We start from the raw sequence: 15971 nt of genomic DNA on the forward strand, positions 1-15971 counted from the left end.
AGATATCTGAACAATTTTCTTTTGATTGATGTGCTTTATAAACTCAATATACTCATAAATACTAATAGGTTTATTTGTTCCAGAATTAGTTGAATACCTCTGTATCACCATAGTAGCGCATCTTTGGTGTCCCATGAATACTCTTGTGCAATGTTTACAACTCGGCGCACTCAAACTGAAAACTGAATGAAATCTGTTTTGAGAAATTCAGAGCTATTTAGTACTTTACAGGTGTTTAAACAGAACTTCGAGGAGCTCTGAAAGAAATGAATCAGGATCAGATCAAAGACCGAGTGAGTAAAGAAGAGACAATTGGGTGTTCACCCTTTAGCCGCTAGCCATATGTGTGGCGTCTTGGAGAGACGAGAGATTGATATACAGCCACACGTGAAGTAATTCTCAGGGAATCCGTATTGGGTTGAATAATCAAATCTTTTTTCATTTTCGTCTGCGTTATTTTCTATGAGATTGGGTCTGTAGCAATTCATGATGACTTTTATTACTAGCTATCTTGCAACGTAGATTTACTACGCGAAGCATAAACACCCATAAATAAACATACCAAAGAAAATAAACATTGCAGGATAAATAGAGTTAGCTTACGCGCATACCCTTGCACAAACCAGTCCTATCGTTCATGGACTGTCTCTCAATTTATATTACAAGCTGTATGGATCATGCATATTCCTATTCTTGGAGTGTATGTTACTTCATAGCCGCCATGTTGGTTGACTATATAAAGCATTGCTCATTACGCTTCTCTTGTGCTAGATCAACCAAGATGGCGGCTGTTTCATTGTTATTTTTATCTCAAGGGATCACGTGTTTGCACTCCAAGAATAGTAAGAGTTAATATCCGTTTGCGTTATAGGAAGAAAAGAGGGAAAAGTTTTTCCAACTTGTGAAAACATTATCTAGAAATTAATGTTAACAAATTTGTAGTCCTTAAATAATCGGCAGTTGAGATTTTAAAAAGTCGTTTTTACAAATTTGTAATAAATGACCGAGATCCGCACCCTGCTTTTACCTTAAAACAAACAAACAATAGAATGATAAGCAAAGCGATAATATATGATAAATAGCTGTCACTATTTGGCTTGGAATTCATACATGGTCTTCTAGCTTTAGGCCGTAGTTACTTGACGATCAATCTCGCCTTCTTTTTCTTCTTCTTGTTCTTCTTCGTCTTCAAGCTCAATGTCAAATCCCCCGGGGCTCATTTCCAGTTCTGGTTGTTCAACACCAACGTTCATGTCTTGGTAATTCTTCAGGTCATTATTACCTTCTATCCCAGAAACGTCACTCCCTGCTTGGTTTATGGTCAGGAAGAGGTACAAACAGCACGAGATAGAACATTGTGGGTTCTTCCTGATGACCTGCACAGTCTGTACTAACGTTACCATATAATTGACTGTGGAACAAAAACATGAAACAAATAGAACAGATCAGAATTTAGAAATGTGGGGATGGCTAATCCCCGACAACTGTTATACATCACTGAGAAGCCTCATGTCATGTAACAAGACACTATGTTCGATTCAAGGATCGTACAATAGCGTACAACTAAGAATGCACATTCTATTCTACTAACCAGCCATGATGGCGATGACAGCAACATTAGCAATCATCAGCACCGCTGTTACAAAAGCTTCATCAACGTGGGTATTAACACTTGAAGACAGGCTGTCACTAGGGATCTTCAGTAGCATCCCAACGATCATGTTCACCATGGTAGCCAATAGTGACGTCAACTGTAGCCAGTGTTCAAAGGTGTCTGTGATTGGCTTGTAGTAAGCAAACAGCACGGCATATATTCCTGATATTATGGCTGTTACACCAAGGTATGTACGACTTTCAGCATGAGCCAGCAGAATGACGGACGTCAGAAGAACTTTGCGCACCAGTTCGATGATTTCCCAAAACCACACATTACTGGCGTAGTTCTCGTACACGAATTTCAACCCTTCCACGATACCATCATGCTTTGTATGCACTCTTTCCTCGCGGGAAGCATGCTGTCCTCCTTTGTAGCGATATTTCCAAAGCAGGTAGAAGATGAGCGATGGAAATCCAGCAGGATAGACGACAAGGACATAAAAGAAGAGGCTTTTGACCTTGAAAGTTTTGCTTCCACATTCTACAGAGTAGTCAGATTTCAAGTACGACTTGCAGAACTTCTCATCTGTCGAGGTGCAGACTTCCTGGCAAGTCTCGGGGAGAGCCTGGAAAATGTAGCTGCATGTCATGGGGAACGAAATGAATAAGATCAGGAAGACCGTGCGGTAACAACGCTGTTGAAGAAGAGACCTCCTCTTGCTAGGGATTTGTCTGACCCTGATATGATAATATACGATTCCAGCCATTATAGCAACAACATTAAATAGTACTGCAGCAAGCAGTTTGACGTGAACATTAGTCTTGAGGGAGTCTGATATGCAATGAAGTGGAGCTGCTTGTAGAAGATTCATCTGGAATACCTCTGCATACCTGACCAGCTTGATCATGGCATAAGGCCAATGGACGTACGAGAAACTGGAGATTGTTCCTGAAGTGACTTGGTAGAATCCAATCAGGATCTTAAGTCTGGCTGTCATGATATCAGAGAGAGATCTCCCACTTGACTTTTTCTTTTTGTCTCTTATCAGCAAGACAATCAGACCCACTACAATCACAATGACAAGTATGATCTGGGTTACTATCCAGGGTGGGGTGGGGCATTTGCGGCATATCGATGCGAGCATGTAAAAATGTCTACTGCACATTGCACACATGGGACCCTCGTAACCAACAGAGCATTCCGAGTCTATACCACCTTTGCACGCCGATGCAGTAGGACATGCGTAGGCTTTAGGAAGACCTTGAGTATAGTGAGCCAGATTTTTGTTATATGATTGGCTAGTGACTTGTAACTCGGCAGAAAAGTTCAGGTACATGTGTTTGGTTTCTGTAGAATTCCACTTCCAATAGAAACCAGGTAACAGGTTGATGGTCTCGTTTGTACATTTGTATCCTCGTGTACATGGGAAACAGGCCGCAAAGCGATGTACACGGTAATGGTCGTCACGGCAAAAACAGGCTCTGAACAAAGCTGGGTGATCAGGACTGGTTCCTGTAATACGAATGTGTTCAAATGTCAATGAGAAAGGAATATGTTTTGTCAAACATTTTATGAAAGGGAGTGTGCAGTTTCCATGACACTTGTGCATATATAATATTTAATACCTTCTGGACATTTCTGACAGTCGGCTTTTTGTACTCCTGGTGAACTTTGCAGACTCACAAAAGTTCCGTCTGGACACTGTTTACATCCTATACCATGAGAAAGTATTTTGTATTGTGCCTGCTCATCTTGATAGAAACCACCTTGTTTTAAAAGGAAAAAAGTTTTAGGAATAGGCGCAGCATACTGGGCTATTGGGACCGCCAATAGTTTTGAACATTGCTGGCATGTGTCATTGTGAGACCTTTACATTTTAAACTTTTAAAGATTGGAAATATCATTTCCTCGTTATCGTGGTCGTGAAACTTCGGATTGTAAAAAATCGAAAATCGATCACGATTCAGTGTTAACTACGCGCACGAGACCAATTTTAAAAAACTCGTCTTCGAACTTGTTCTCGTACTCGTCGTTGGATCTAAATATAGGTATAGTAACTTTTAAAGATTGGCAATATCATTTCGTACTCGAAAATGACAGGAGGATAACAACAATATCCTGACCCTTTTCGGGAAAATATCACTATCCTAGTTTCTGAAACATCGACCATGGCGAAACGTGGTTCAAATGACCACGAGTTTTCCTGGACAGGAACTACGATATATAACTAGTGGAAAGTGAAAAAATGCTTTATTCGAAGGAGATGGAATGTGGCTTGATGTATCGTAAAGAGAACGTTCTATGATGATGTTCATCACGATGATGATGATGATGATCAAAGTTTTAAAAGGTACGTTTTTTTATTACAAGCAAAGTTTGATTTTATTCTTTTAATGGGTATTCATGATCATCATGATATTTTGGTAGATGATGGTCCTTTATGCAAAGACGCTTCTCATATACTAAAGGCGGATTCAGATATTGAGTTATGAGAAGGACGGGTATTTATGGAGTTACTCGCTTCGAGTTACGCGCTTTTCGAGTTACGCACTCGACCACACCCAAATTTGACGTTGTCACGCAGTGCGCGTAACCACATACATACTTTATTGCAATTCGATGTCATTAAGAAAGTTGTGTGAGTTCGAATAACGCTATAGGCGCGTAACTCGACAGCAGGAACAGATTTTTTGTAGTTCAAGTTACGCTCTAATTAATGAATAAATAATACTCAAATTTTGAAATGATTGGCCTAAAAAATTTTTAAATTTTGCTTCAAACTTATGACTTATTTTATTGATACCCAATAAAGGTTGTAAATTAAAAAGCCTGGAAATCCTATCAAATCCTATTCAGATATTGAGTTATAAGTGATTCAGATATCAAGAGGACATCCTACCTGCTGGACATGTATTGCAAAAGCCTCCCTGTTTGAAAGTTCCGTATGGACACGGAAAACATTCAAATTGGCCATGTGGATTTCTTTCAACAATGTATCCTCTTTCGCTATAAAATCCTTTACATCTATCACAAAGAAATGCAGTTGTTTCCGATGCGAGATTTCGAAAACTGTGAAAAGAATAATTACAAACAAATTACCTTTGTTACTGCGAGTCCCAGGGTCAACAGTATAACTATTTCCTACGAATGGTCAGGGCTGTTTATAGGTTTATATCTTTATTCTTCTTTAAAACACATCTCTTTATTAAAGTGTCTAGTCATTCTAGCACTTTCCTACTAATTGGGGACACTATTAATTTGCACACACTACCACTACATTTAATATTATATGCACACAACGCTTAACTCACATGCTGATTTTTACGTAGGGAGGAAACCGGAGAACCCTGACAATACCCTCGTAGCATAGGAGAGAACAATACATGAAAGAAACTCAAATTACATGTGGCGACCGCAGGACTCGAATCAGCGACCCGACCCGTTGGACTCGGGTGAAAGACGACGTGTTTGCAGCGTACGCCACCAATGCTACCCAGCAACTTATTCATAATCTAAGAAGAACTGGCGCACGGGTTCGCAAATCAATCCTAACTAATTCAAACTAGTTAGAGCTGTGCTCCAGGGTCATACATAGACTGTATAGCGACTGTCAAAGGTGTCTTTAATATGTCAGTTAACATATTTTGAGCTACCTCACTGGTGATTAACGATGACACGTCTGTATTGTTATATAAATAAACTAATATTTCAAAGGATTACGAGGATAAAGTTTTAAAAATTGATTGAGTAACTTACACCTGTAGAATGATTTGTTTATTTTGGTTCATCAGGGTGGCAGGGACAATCCTCTGCAACTTAGTATCAGCCAGATTTCTGATAACAAAAATAATGAATGACGATTCTTATAAAGAACAATAACAATAAGAATAATAGTATATATGTTATAATGATGGCACGAATATTATTGCTAAACCTAATATTGAAGAGGCTCTAAGTTTAAACAAAATCAAGAAAAATGCTAAAATTCGATCCTAAAAATGTGAATCAGATAGACTGTTAGTGTATGTCAAAACTAGCCAGCGTAGCGGCTCTCGGGAGCCGCTACGCTGGCTAGTCAAAACGGAAAGGGAGGCTGCACGAAAAGCGCCGACAATTTCTGAATTGTGAAAAATCAAGGCTATTTATCTAGCCAATGAGAGCACTACAGCCCAGACCCCACAACATTTGCTACAGACCAATGTCACCAATTAACTTGAATGAGTGGTTGTGCAGGGGCCGTGGTAATCGATCTATCGTTATCTTTCCTTAATTTATTAACCTGACTTAGTGGGGGTTGACTTCACATATGGGGATTTAGTTCCTCCCTGTCAACATCCTTTTTGCCTTTTTTTGTCATCTTTTTGCAAATAAAGTCGTTATGAATAAATAAATAATGCATGCCCATAATTGGGCCTTGCGATCTTGGAACAACGTTTATTGAAATAAGTGTATTTGTTAAGACTTCTTACATATATCGAAGATAGGACATCGATATGAATGCTCCATCTTCGATGATCTCCAAAGGGTTAGAAGAAAGCCATCTAAAGCAAGCGCATGATTCAGAATTAGGAGACCCGCGAATAGTCGATTTTTCCCCGCATCACCACTGACTTTGACCTGTCGTAGGTCCTTCATATGGACAAGCAATAGAACCCAGTAATGAAGCCAGGCAGGCAAAATAGTAATAATAATAACAATCATCATCATCATCATCATCATCATCATCATCATCATCATCATCATTATGTCATGGTCCTTATCAGGCCCTTGAAAAATACCGCTATCAAGGAAAGCATACGTTGTTTAAATATGCACCAAATTTCAAAGATATAACTATAGAATTGTTTACTTTATTAGTTTTAGCATCCTGACTTACAGCATTGCTGTACTATATAAACGTCCAAAAGTTGTATTTCTGATTCTTCTTATAAGGTTATTCTGTAAGAGACTGCATAAAAATTAATGTTTGATTAATTTTAATTTACTACCGCTACCGCTACCGCTACTGCTACCGCTACTGCTACTGCTACCGCTACTGCTACTGCTACTGCTACTGCTACTGCTACTGCTACTGCTACTGCTACTGCTACTGCTACTGCTACTGCTACTGCTACTGCTACTGCTACTGCTACTGCTACTGCTACTGCTACTGCTACTGCTACTGCTACTGCTACTGCTACTGCTACTGCTACTGCTACTGCTACTGCTACTGCTACTGCTACTGCTACTGCTACTGTCTACGTTGAATATCAGATACTCACAAAACAGTAGCTCTTTTTGCCTCAGAATATTCAAAAGCGCCATCTTCTATATCTTCTATTTGGTTATTCGGTAGAGCACTAGAACAACAACCACAACAATGAGTTTTTTACCCCAAAGTATTCGTGTCAGTGATATGGTTGCAAAATCATCACAGCGTTAATCTAAAATAGCATTCCATTTTATTTTTCAATTTACCAAGTTACGCGTTTATCCTTGGTTCAGAGTCACGAAGAGAAACCAAAACTGACCGAATGGGTTTTCTTGTGTGTCTAGTGTTTCAGAAAATCCGCGAAAAAGCCGACAAGTCATTTACGTAAGCTAAGCTGTTACAGTGTTTACAATAAAAGGGACTTATAGCGGATAATATAATCATCTTCAACGTCATCATCACCCTCGCCCTCACCCTCACCCTCACCCTCACCCTCACCCTCACCCTCACCCTCACCCTCACCCTCACCCTCACCCTCACCCTCACCCTCACCCTCACCCTCACCCTCACCCTCACAATCACCACCCCCATCATCACCACCACCACCATCATCATCATCATCATCATCTTCTCCATCACCGTCATCATTTATGATAATAATAATAATAACAATAATAATAATAATATAATAATAATAATAATCTCACATGAAATCCCCTGGATGTATGTTATATAATGTCATGTCAATAAGTGTCTGGTCCCCTTTTTGTAGTCTTTTCTTGAGTTCCAAATAATGGCTGTAAAAAAATAGATATATTTAATACATTGTAAGAATGTACCTTGTTGATACCTAAGCACTATATCAATGGTAATTGAACTGAGTGAAGTCCAAAACTAAATATGCTTGAATTATATTTTTTCTAAGGGCAATCAGCTTGCAGTATTTGCTTCCTTTTTACAAAAATAGAATAGATAAAATTAATGCACGCAGTGATTAAATGACAATAATATTAACACGATGGGATTCGGTTGTCAAATATGTGGGTTTACGAGTACGTAGAACTTAGGTAATTAACCCTTTTAGGGAAGCACGTGTGGCGTAGCTGTGAGAGCGCGCGCCTCTCATCCATGTTACTCGAGTCTCGTCAGGCTCGGTGTTGTATGTGAGTAGAGTTTCTAGTTGGTTCTCTCAAGTTATGCTTCTCCGGTTTTCCTCAGTGCCTCCACAAAAATCAACTCCTAAATTCCAATTCGATCATGGAACGAGGGCCACAGGTTTGTTAGCCACTGGCTATTAAGTGTTTTCCTCGTAAAAACAAGATTAAGAGAAAGACAATGATAACTATGACGATAACGATAAAGATAATGTTTATTGACATGTATTTTGGTCGTTCTAATTTTCATATATTTACCTTTTATTATAATAAAAATGTTCTTGTTTGATTTTAGGGATCTTGTTTCCTTCGATAATTCTGCGGCGATATGCAGTAAGGTCAGAATGGCAAACATGTTAAATACGCTGTTTATTGCTACTGTTATTGGTGTAATGGCCATAAAGGGTGAGGCTTTTAAAGGCCCGTTTACCAGACGATCTTTTCAGCGATTTGCAGCGCGATTTCCACTGCGATTCCAGGCGATTTTTAGGCGATTGATTCGCGATTTTCGCGCGATCTGCTGCGATTTTGTAAAAAAATGTTAATTCTAAGCAGCGGTTTTTAACGGTGAATATCCTTTCAAATTCTAATTTTTTTCCTCATTTCTTTTCTTGCTACTTGTTTCTTATCTTATCTCGTGATATGAAGAACTAGTCATATAAAGGAACTCATACTTGGCAAATCGCCGAAACAATCGCCTGTGTAAACGGGCCTTTAAAGTCACAAACATCAAGGTTTAAAGGAAATAAAAACTCAAAGTTAATCAACAATCGACACTCTAAGACAAAACAGAGCTGTACTCACACGGATTGGCTGATTCGAAACGCGTTTTTTTCTATTTCTCTTATGTTGTTTCTCACCAATGACCTACAGAGAACATTCAATACCAACAATGACAATAACGATGATATAGTGATGATGATGATGATACTGATGATTTTGAAGTTTTTATGAAGTTTTTATCACGTGGTGTAAAATTCATGCCCACGTGAACAGCATTGGCATCACGTGGTGGATTTGAAATGCCCTTGCACTTAACATAACATAAAGCTACGAAGACGATAAAAAATCACAAATGCCTTGTCTTGGGAAGAGTACTACTAAGACGCAGCACTCGCGATTGACAACATTTTGTGTGCCCCTTCTAACAATAAACAATAGTTTACATACAGGATAACGCTTAAATGGAATCCGCCAAACGCACTCGATTTGATTGTAGTGATATCGTTATCGTAAATTTCTCTGTTGAGATACGCACCGGTCTATTAATAATATTAATTAATCGACCTACCGACCTACCGACCTACCGACCTACCGACCTACCGACCTACCGACCTACCGACCTACCGACCTACCGACCTACCGACCTACCGACCTACCGACCTACAGGTTATTAACAGGGGATGTTAACTACATACACGTTGGAAACTACAACGCCCATCAAAAACCACGGGTCGATAACCTTTAGCTCGTTATTATGAAGAATTCTGAAACAAAGCAAATATGCGTTTTAGTACCAACGAAACTAAGAAAGAAAATAATATATGGCAAAGGTTTTAGAAGGATATTGTTCGTTTATGCGATCAAGGGTGGCGTAGAAGTGGAGCAATCACCTCCCACCGGCCTCTGTGGTCCTGGACACTAGCATCACATGTCAATAGAGTTTCTCAGGTCTTTTCCTTTTTTTTTTTGAGGACTTTTCTTTGGGGTCCACCGGTTTCCAGTCCTCCCTCCTCAAAACCTAAAACCGAGATGGCGTCTATTTCGTCCCCTAAAAAATACCCAAAATGCACTGCAATGCCAACTCAGTTTCCCCTCAACCTCAGAATGGCTAATAACGCTCAATCATATCAAACATTGGGTGTCGTGTTTCCCTGTGTCTGTTGTCTGCGAGGCAGACCCACGAGTTAACATCGTCCCCGTATCCTTCCTCGATTTTCCAAAGTTTTTCTTTTTTTGCTTGTCTTTTTTTTTCTTTTCTTCTTCAAAAATGATCATGTCGAATTCGTTATAAAACGACGGCCTTTTTGTTTTCCGCTTTTCCGAACAATCCAAATATGGAATTGATCATACCATATATGGAGCCGGTGAGCTTTCTCTACTCCAACTTCGACCTATGATATGTTTAGGGTGGATAACACTGATTATCCTTACAGATTGGTTAACTCTCTCCGTTCGAGAAAGTAAATTCGTTTTAACCTCGAAATTCTGTATCCTTTGATCGAGCTAAAAATAAAGTTAGTATCATTTTAGTTTCAATTTTTGTCATAGAATCATTGCGATGCTTGTCTTCATGTTTTCTTGTGGCGGACAAACTTTCGTTGATGCGGCATCAAAAACTGAGCTTATCATATTATGCTGCAATACGTGGGGCTAGATTTCATAGCGTAATGCAGTTACACATGCGGTCAAATGTTTCAAAGTATACCAAAAACCTCCATGCGTTTGCTCCTGACGACGTAACTACATTAATTTTCTCACCCGATAAAACTGAATTATTTATATTGCACTTTGGCGGATATGTAAAATGTAAAACATTTCGTTAGTTCTCCATTTCAAGAAGGCTAAAAAACCTGAAGAAAATTACCTAGATTTCCCGTGATACGTAATAAGGATTTGACTGCATTTCTCCTTGTCCGATCTGCGTCATTCATGAGTTCAATTTAATAAATCAGACGAACGTTTTGTTTGTTATTATGAATAATGTAATGTTCTTCGCCTGCCTTTTCACTGATGAAGGATTCAGAGTGTTATCGACAATCAAGGGAATGAAAACATTACGCCCAGACTAAATTTCAACTAAGGTGAACATACAGAGTGTGAAGAGAGAGGGGAAGTCGAAGTAGGTGATCTTCCCCAAAATCCACCATGCTCTTGGTATTCTGAACAGACCTGGGGAAAAAAACGAAAAAAAGAAGACGCAGATGGAACCAAAAATTAAGGAGTGAAGAATTGCTTCGCATATTAATACGCATATTCTCGACGTTGATTGGACAAGTTACGTCTAACTTTCAATTAACAGGTTTCTCGTACTTTTGTAGTTTTGTTGTAACTGAAAAGTTAAAATATACTCCCGGTTTCACTTGCTCCAATCCGCAATTTATAAGGTCCCCAAGGGTATGACTTCACCGACTAACTAGCGAGATGAGGAAGATATACAATATGCTGGCATGAAAGCTTTCTGATTTATGGCATAGCACAAAAAGAGATAAAGAGATAAGGATAAGATGCTTACTTACAAAACAAATGTGATTATGTGAATGTTTTGCCAGACTGCCGTCAAATTTCCATTAATACAAGAAACTTTAACATTTTTATCAGAACACTGACAGCCAGAAGGACAGGAAAAACCTGTATGATAGGATAAAATACTTGCTTAAACTTTTTCTAAATTTTATGAAACATTAATTGAAAACAGTCACAACGATTGAAAAAGGTCAGTATGGGAGGTTTGGGCGCTGTTTTTAGGCTATGACACGGATCCTCACAAATATGCAAATGAGTCAAACGAGCGAGGTTCATAGGTACAATGAATGGGATTAGAATGTTTGCCAATTGCAATGGGTTGAAATTTCTATCCCTGAATCGAAAAGAAAGGCTTAGGTAGAATGTAGTAATCAGTATAGGCAATCACATGGTAACGAGGGAAATGACTCAGATTAAAAAAAAACAAAAGGGAGCATTTATACCTCATTTCACGAGTACTCCTTGAATATACTCCTAAATACTCTGAATTTACTCTTAATATCTCTCTGTTATCTTTCTGTGTGTCTGTCTAACTTATGATTGATCACGTCTACGATCTAAGTAATCATGCGGACATAACTAATTAATTTCACAACATGACCAACCTACCTTCACTGCAGATTAAAATTTGCCGTTTTACACTAAGGAAATAGAAGCTATGAAAACTCGCCGATGTTATTGTATAATTGCAATCTAGTAAAAACTTCTCGTTTCCTTGACAACGCACTTGTGACAACACCAGCTCCCAATTTCCGGGAAAGTTACCACTTCTAATCCCTCCAATGTGGTAAGCAGGTGTGGGGAGCCCAAGCATGCGGCAAGCCACGTTTCCATTTACCAAGAGATCAGCACTAGAAAGAGTCTGAAAGTCAGTACCTCCCTCGATGCCATTAAAGTATGCCTGGATAATTCCATCTTGTTCGTTCACTCCTCTGCTTAGCTGCAGAGTAACTGTTACATGAAAGAAAAAATGTGTGATGGTATTCTGTTGACCTATGCGTATCAAAAAACTATATCTTAACCATGGAGCTCGGATTTATTCCCGCGAAGACCTCGCTTGATGAACGTAAATGAAAATCTTTAATATAATGAGTCTAGTCCTGTTAGTACTTTTATTTTATGTTATAGTTTTAACACACAACAGCATTCTGCCAGATGCAAGAAAGGTTCAACATTGATGTAGCAAAGCCGCTATAAATGGTCCCTATACTTACGGTTCATTTGTCCACAAGCTACTAACGCTTTTTCATAAGAGCCAAATAAACTGTATTGATTCTTGTTCCTCAGCCCTGGATGATCACAGTCCAGTAAAGAACTCTCGTTTCCTAAGCACTTCACGTGGTCTACCCACACACCATTTTCACTATCCTCCAAAAGCATAGTTAAAGGAGGTGCATCATGAGGTCCCTCGATGCCCATCATTCGACACACTACATCCATGGCGTTCTTATCCCAGTTGTTGACCCCGAGAGGTGCTCTCACGCCGTTGACAGAGAGCAAAACTTCTCCTATGGGTTGCATTTTGTTTGGGGAGGTTGCCTTGACTTCAACTTTAGCTTTATAAAATAGAAGAATAAAAGGTAGCAAAATCATTAGGTTTTAACCTAATAAGGAACGATTGTTATGTAACTTAAAAGTTAAATAACTGATAGTTCCTTATAACATAGCTACGATATAACGCCACTCGAGAAGCTAGACTGGTCATATATAAGTCACTAAAGAAGCTAGAGTAATATAGTCAACCAAAAAGCTAGAGTCTCATTCGACTACGCTTCGTGCGACCTTTACGCTTCCTTCGTGATTAGCAGCCTCCCGCGTGCACCCAAATCTCGATGGAAGCAAGCTAATCAATGGCCAATCCGGCCTTTTTTTTCTCATTCGGTAAATATGGCTCTGTTTTCAATGATGACTAAAGACTAATTCCGGTTACAGGTATAGCCTCGTTTAAGAGCAAATCATTTGCCAACCTCAACTGTAATGTAAATGTACAAGTTGAACGATACCAGGGTTTTGGAATCCCACGCACTTTTACTATGTCATTTGTGAATAACTTCAAATTTATGTGGATTTATGTGGATTTTGGGTAGAGACGTTTGAGAAAAAAAAAGCCTAACCAAAAGATCCCGTTCTTCCTTTGAGTTTCAGAGGGTTAATCAAAGAGGGTTCGTATTATTTGGGGATTTCAATTGCGGTTTTAAGACGGGGTTCGGTCAAACTCCTCAAAACATTCCAATAACGGCCCTTAGATAAAGAGATAAAGAGACCTTTAATATTTCGTGATTACTAGTGCTATGTTCCATAGATGTTTTCTGAGAACATGCTGCATTGTGTTCTAGTTTCGGCACAAACATTTTTTGTTCATCATTCCTTATATGGTGTTGTTTGTACCGAAGCTAGACCACAATGCATTCTGTTTATTGAACTCAAAAAAGGCCTATGTTTGACTAAAGAGATACCTCTCACATAACCACATATTACTCCCGCTGCATAACCCTGTCCATAATTATTAGCGTTAGATAAAAGACGAACACTGCAATCAAATATCGATGTCTCGTGTCCTGTGCAACGTTCAACCTGCATTAACGTGTATCTTGTTGTAGAAGGAAATATGGAACCTTCTGGTGCTGCTGTTGCATTGGGAAGACCCAGCATTCGACAGACAATGTTAGCTGATTGGATGGTCCATCCTCTGCTGTAAGACACCGCGTACCACTGTCCATCAACAAACACTTCTACACGACCCATAGACTGATTCTTGGTAGTACCTACGATCTTGACTGATACTGGAAAGAAAAAGTATATATAAACCCTATATGGACATTAAATATTACTATAGAAGAAGAAAAGGAAATAATTAATTAGTTCCAAAGAATAGTTATCAAATTTCCCCCGTAGTTTGTCTTGGTATGCTTTCACTTCGACCCGTCTAAGCAACGCCACTGCTCTATTTAGGGAGGTACCTTATGTATTTTATTTGGATGGAAAGAAAAACATATTGGTTTTTTGAAAGTAGTACGATGATGAGTTGGGTTGATCGATACCAACTCATTATTGCTTAAATTATTCACTGCTTTGGTAGGCTTCCGTCTGACCGTAGCGGTCCTTATAACGGTCCTCCAGGTTCGCAGTTGCTTTTATATACTCACAGCACTTGGGAAACACACCAGCCCACTGGTTTCCTTCTACGCATGTCAAAACTGTAGACCTTAAAGAGAAATATCCCATATTACAGGTCAGCTGACAGGTATCATCTGAGCAGGTCAGGTTTCCATTTTTGACATTCAATGGCGAACACTGCGACACTGAAAAAAATAAAAAAAATAAAAGAATCATGTTAACTCTAATCTTCCAGAGAACTTTTTAAAGTTAAAAGTTAAAAGGTAACGTTCGGTTTGAGGATAAATATTATGATTTAAGCTACATGTACGAATAGCCTTATTTACAGAAGTTTTTTTGTGTATGGCAAAAAGAGGTTGGTCAGTGAAGGCTTTGTTGCACCTTGCACCTTGCATCTTGCTTCTTGCTAAAATCAATGTATTATATGTTTCATATGTAAATAATCTCAGCACAGAAGAAAAAATAACGGAAAATATGCAGACATGCAACATGAAACATACGACAAACTCTTCACCAACCATATGTGTGACAATTGGTAAACGCTTCCCTCACCCTTAACTCAATATTCTCAGTATTGATTCTACATGAAGTAAATAAGAGGCATAAGAGCGAAACGAGACGTCATTAAATACCGTAAATCCTCTATTTAGCCCCCCCTCTCAAATAAGCCCCCCCCCCCTTTTTAAAGCAAGAAATTTGTTAAGCCCCCCCCTCTTTTTAGCCCCCCCTCCCTTTCACAACTAAAGAATCACGTATACAGATTAAAGGGGATTTTTTAAAGTCTTGGTTGTTCAGAACATTTCTTTTTAGCTTGCTTTGTTAATGTTACCGTGTTTTAGTTTTGCTATTCACAATAATCGTAAATTATACTTGAGAGACTAACACAGGTGAATCAAATAATAAAAATGCCATGTACGTAACTACAGATTATGCGAGACGGTCTATAGTAATGATTCCGTTTAATCCTGAGTTACAATCATATTACATACTGCGTTTCGACTAAATCAATAAGCCCCCCTCTCAATTATGCACCCCCCCTCCAATAAGCCCTCCCTCAAACGTGCCTGAAATAAATAAGCCCCCCCCGGGGGGCTAAATAGAGGATTTATGGTATACAAAAATCTGCTCGAGCCATGCAGCAAAACATCCTTTTTATTTTCACCATTCACTTTAATCTAAATTGGGCTCCCTGTGATTTGACTAAACAAAATGTTAAATACCTTTCTTTTTCTTCAAGGCTTTATATTTCACTGTAAATCCGTGACTGGTATACCTTTTGACATTTTTCAACCACAGATGGCGTCCACTGGATATTACCTCTCGATAAAATTGAGTATCCATCGTCCTTGTGGATGAGTTGTGTGGTGTAGCAGCATCATATGCAAGGAGTATCTCGCTATACGTTTTCTTTATGAAAATCAGCTTGATACTGTGACCAATTGGTGCTGTCAGTAGCCAATCACATTGCTTAAATTCTCTATATTCATCAAGGTAGCCATCTGTTCGCTGCGTGACAGTTACGGCGATGGTAATGGGAAGGCTTGACGATCTCCTTATGTAGCATCTTTGACAACAAGGAGCAGCTGCTTAGAGATAGATTTGAAAATAAGTATTGTTTTCTAAGATGCTTACATTTGTCTAGTTCTATAAACATACTTACCTAACC

At 38.9% G+C, this 15971-nt stretch overlaps 2 protein-coding genes across 2 annotated transcripts; both read right to left on the reverse strand.

Moving 5' to 3' along the window:
• Window positions 1-84: 84 nt before the first annotated feature.
• On the reverse strand, window positions 85-9866 carry LOC116305729 (uncharacterized). Its single transcript, XM_089026831.1, has 12 exons — window positions 9361-9866; window positions 8747-8809; window positions 8201-8260; window positions 7496-7585; window positions 6859-6936; window positions 6474-6545; window positions 6067-6138; window positions 5354-5431; window positions 4497-4666; window positions 3223-3363; window positions 1592-3109; window positions 85-1411 (listed from the first exon to the last, which is right to left on the reverse strand). Exons 1-12 carry the CDS (start codon window positions 9381-9383, stop codon window positions 1125-1127), a joined length of 2652 nt encoding a protein of 883 aa, XP_088882957.1. The 5' UTR covers window positions 9384-9866; the 3' UTR covers window positions 85-1124.
• Window positions 9867-11702: 1836 nt separating this feature from the next.
• Window positions 11703-15971, reverse strand: LOC116305743 (scavenger receptor cysteine-rich type 1 protein M130-like). Its single transcript, XM_031715726.2, has 5 exons — window positions 15526-15971; window positions 14335-14490; window positions 13645-13971; window positions 12403-12744; window positions 11703-12139 (listed from the first exon to the last, which is right to left on the reverse strand). Exons 1-5 carry the CDS (start codon window positions 15644-15646, stop codon window positions 11778-11780), a joined length of 1308 nt encoding a protein of 435 aa, XP_031571586.2. The 5' UTR covers window positions 15647-15971; the 3' UTR covers window positions 11703-11777.

Source organism: Actinia tenebrosa, unplaced genomic scaffold, assembly GCF_029948245.1.
Source record: "Actinia tenebrosa isolate PJP-AT-01 unplaced genomic scaffold, QUT_ActTen_1.0 PGA_scaffold10__47_contigs__length_13832649, whole genome shotgun sequence".
In the NCBI taxonomy this organism is placed as follows: Eukaryota; Metazoa; Cnidaria; class Anthozoa; order Actiniaria; family Actiniidae; genus Actinia; species Actinia tenebrosa.

Excerpts from the sequence above, each read along its gene's own strand:
- LOC116305729 (XM_089026831.1), bottom strand. The coding sequence starts at position 9,383 with ATGGGCGTTGTAGTTTCCAACGT. Across the intron at positions 8,261-8,746 it reads TTTCGAATCAGCCAATCCGT|AATTATCGAAGGAAACAAGA; the intron begins GTGAGTACAGCT and ends ATATCGCCGCAG. Across the intron at positions 6,546-6,858 it reads GCAAAAAGAGCTACTGTTTT|TCTCTTACAGAATAACCTTA; the intron begins GTGAGTATCTGA and ends ATTTTTATGCAG.
- LOC116305743 (XM_031715726.2), bottom strand. The coding sequence starts at position 15,646 with ATGGATACTCAATTTTATCGAGAGGTAATATCCAGTGGACGCCATCTG. Across the intron at positions 14,491-15,525 it reads AGCCTTGAAGAAAAAGAAAG|TGTCGCAGTGTTCGCCATTG; the intron begins GTATTTAACATT and ends TATTTTTTTCAG. Across the intron at positions 13,972-14,334 it reads TGGTGTGTTTCCCAAGTGCT|TATCAGTCAAGATCGTAGGT; the intron begins GTGAGTATATAA and ends TTTTCTTTCCAG.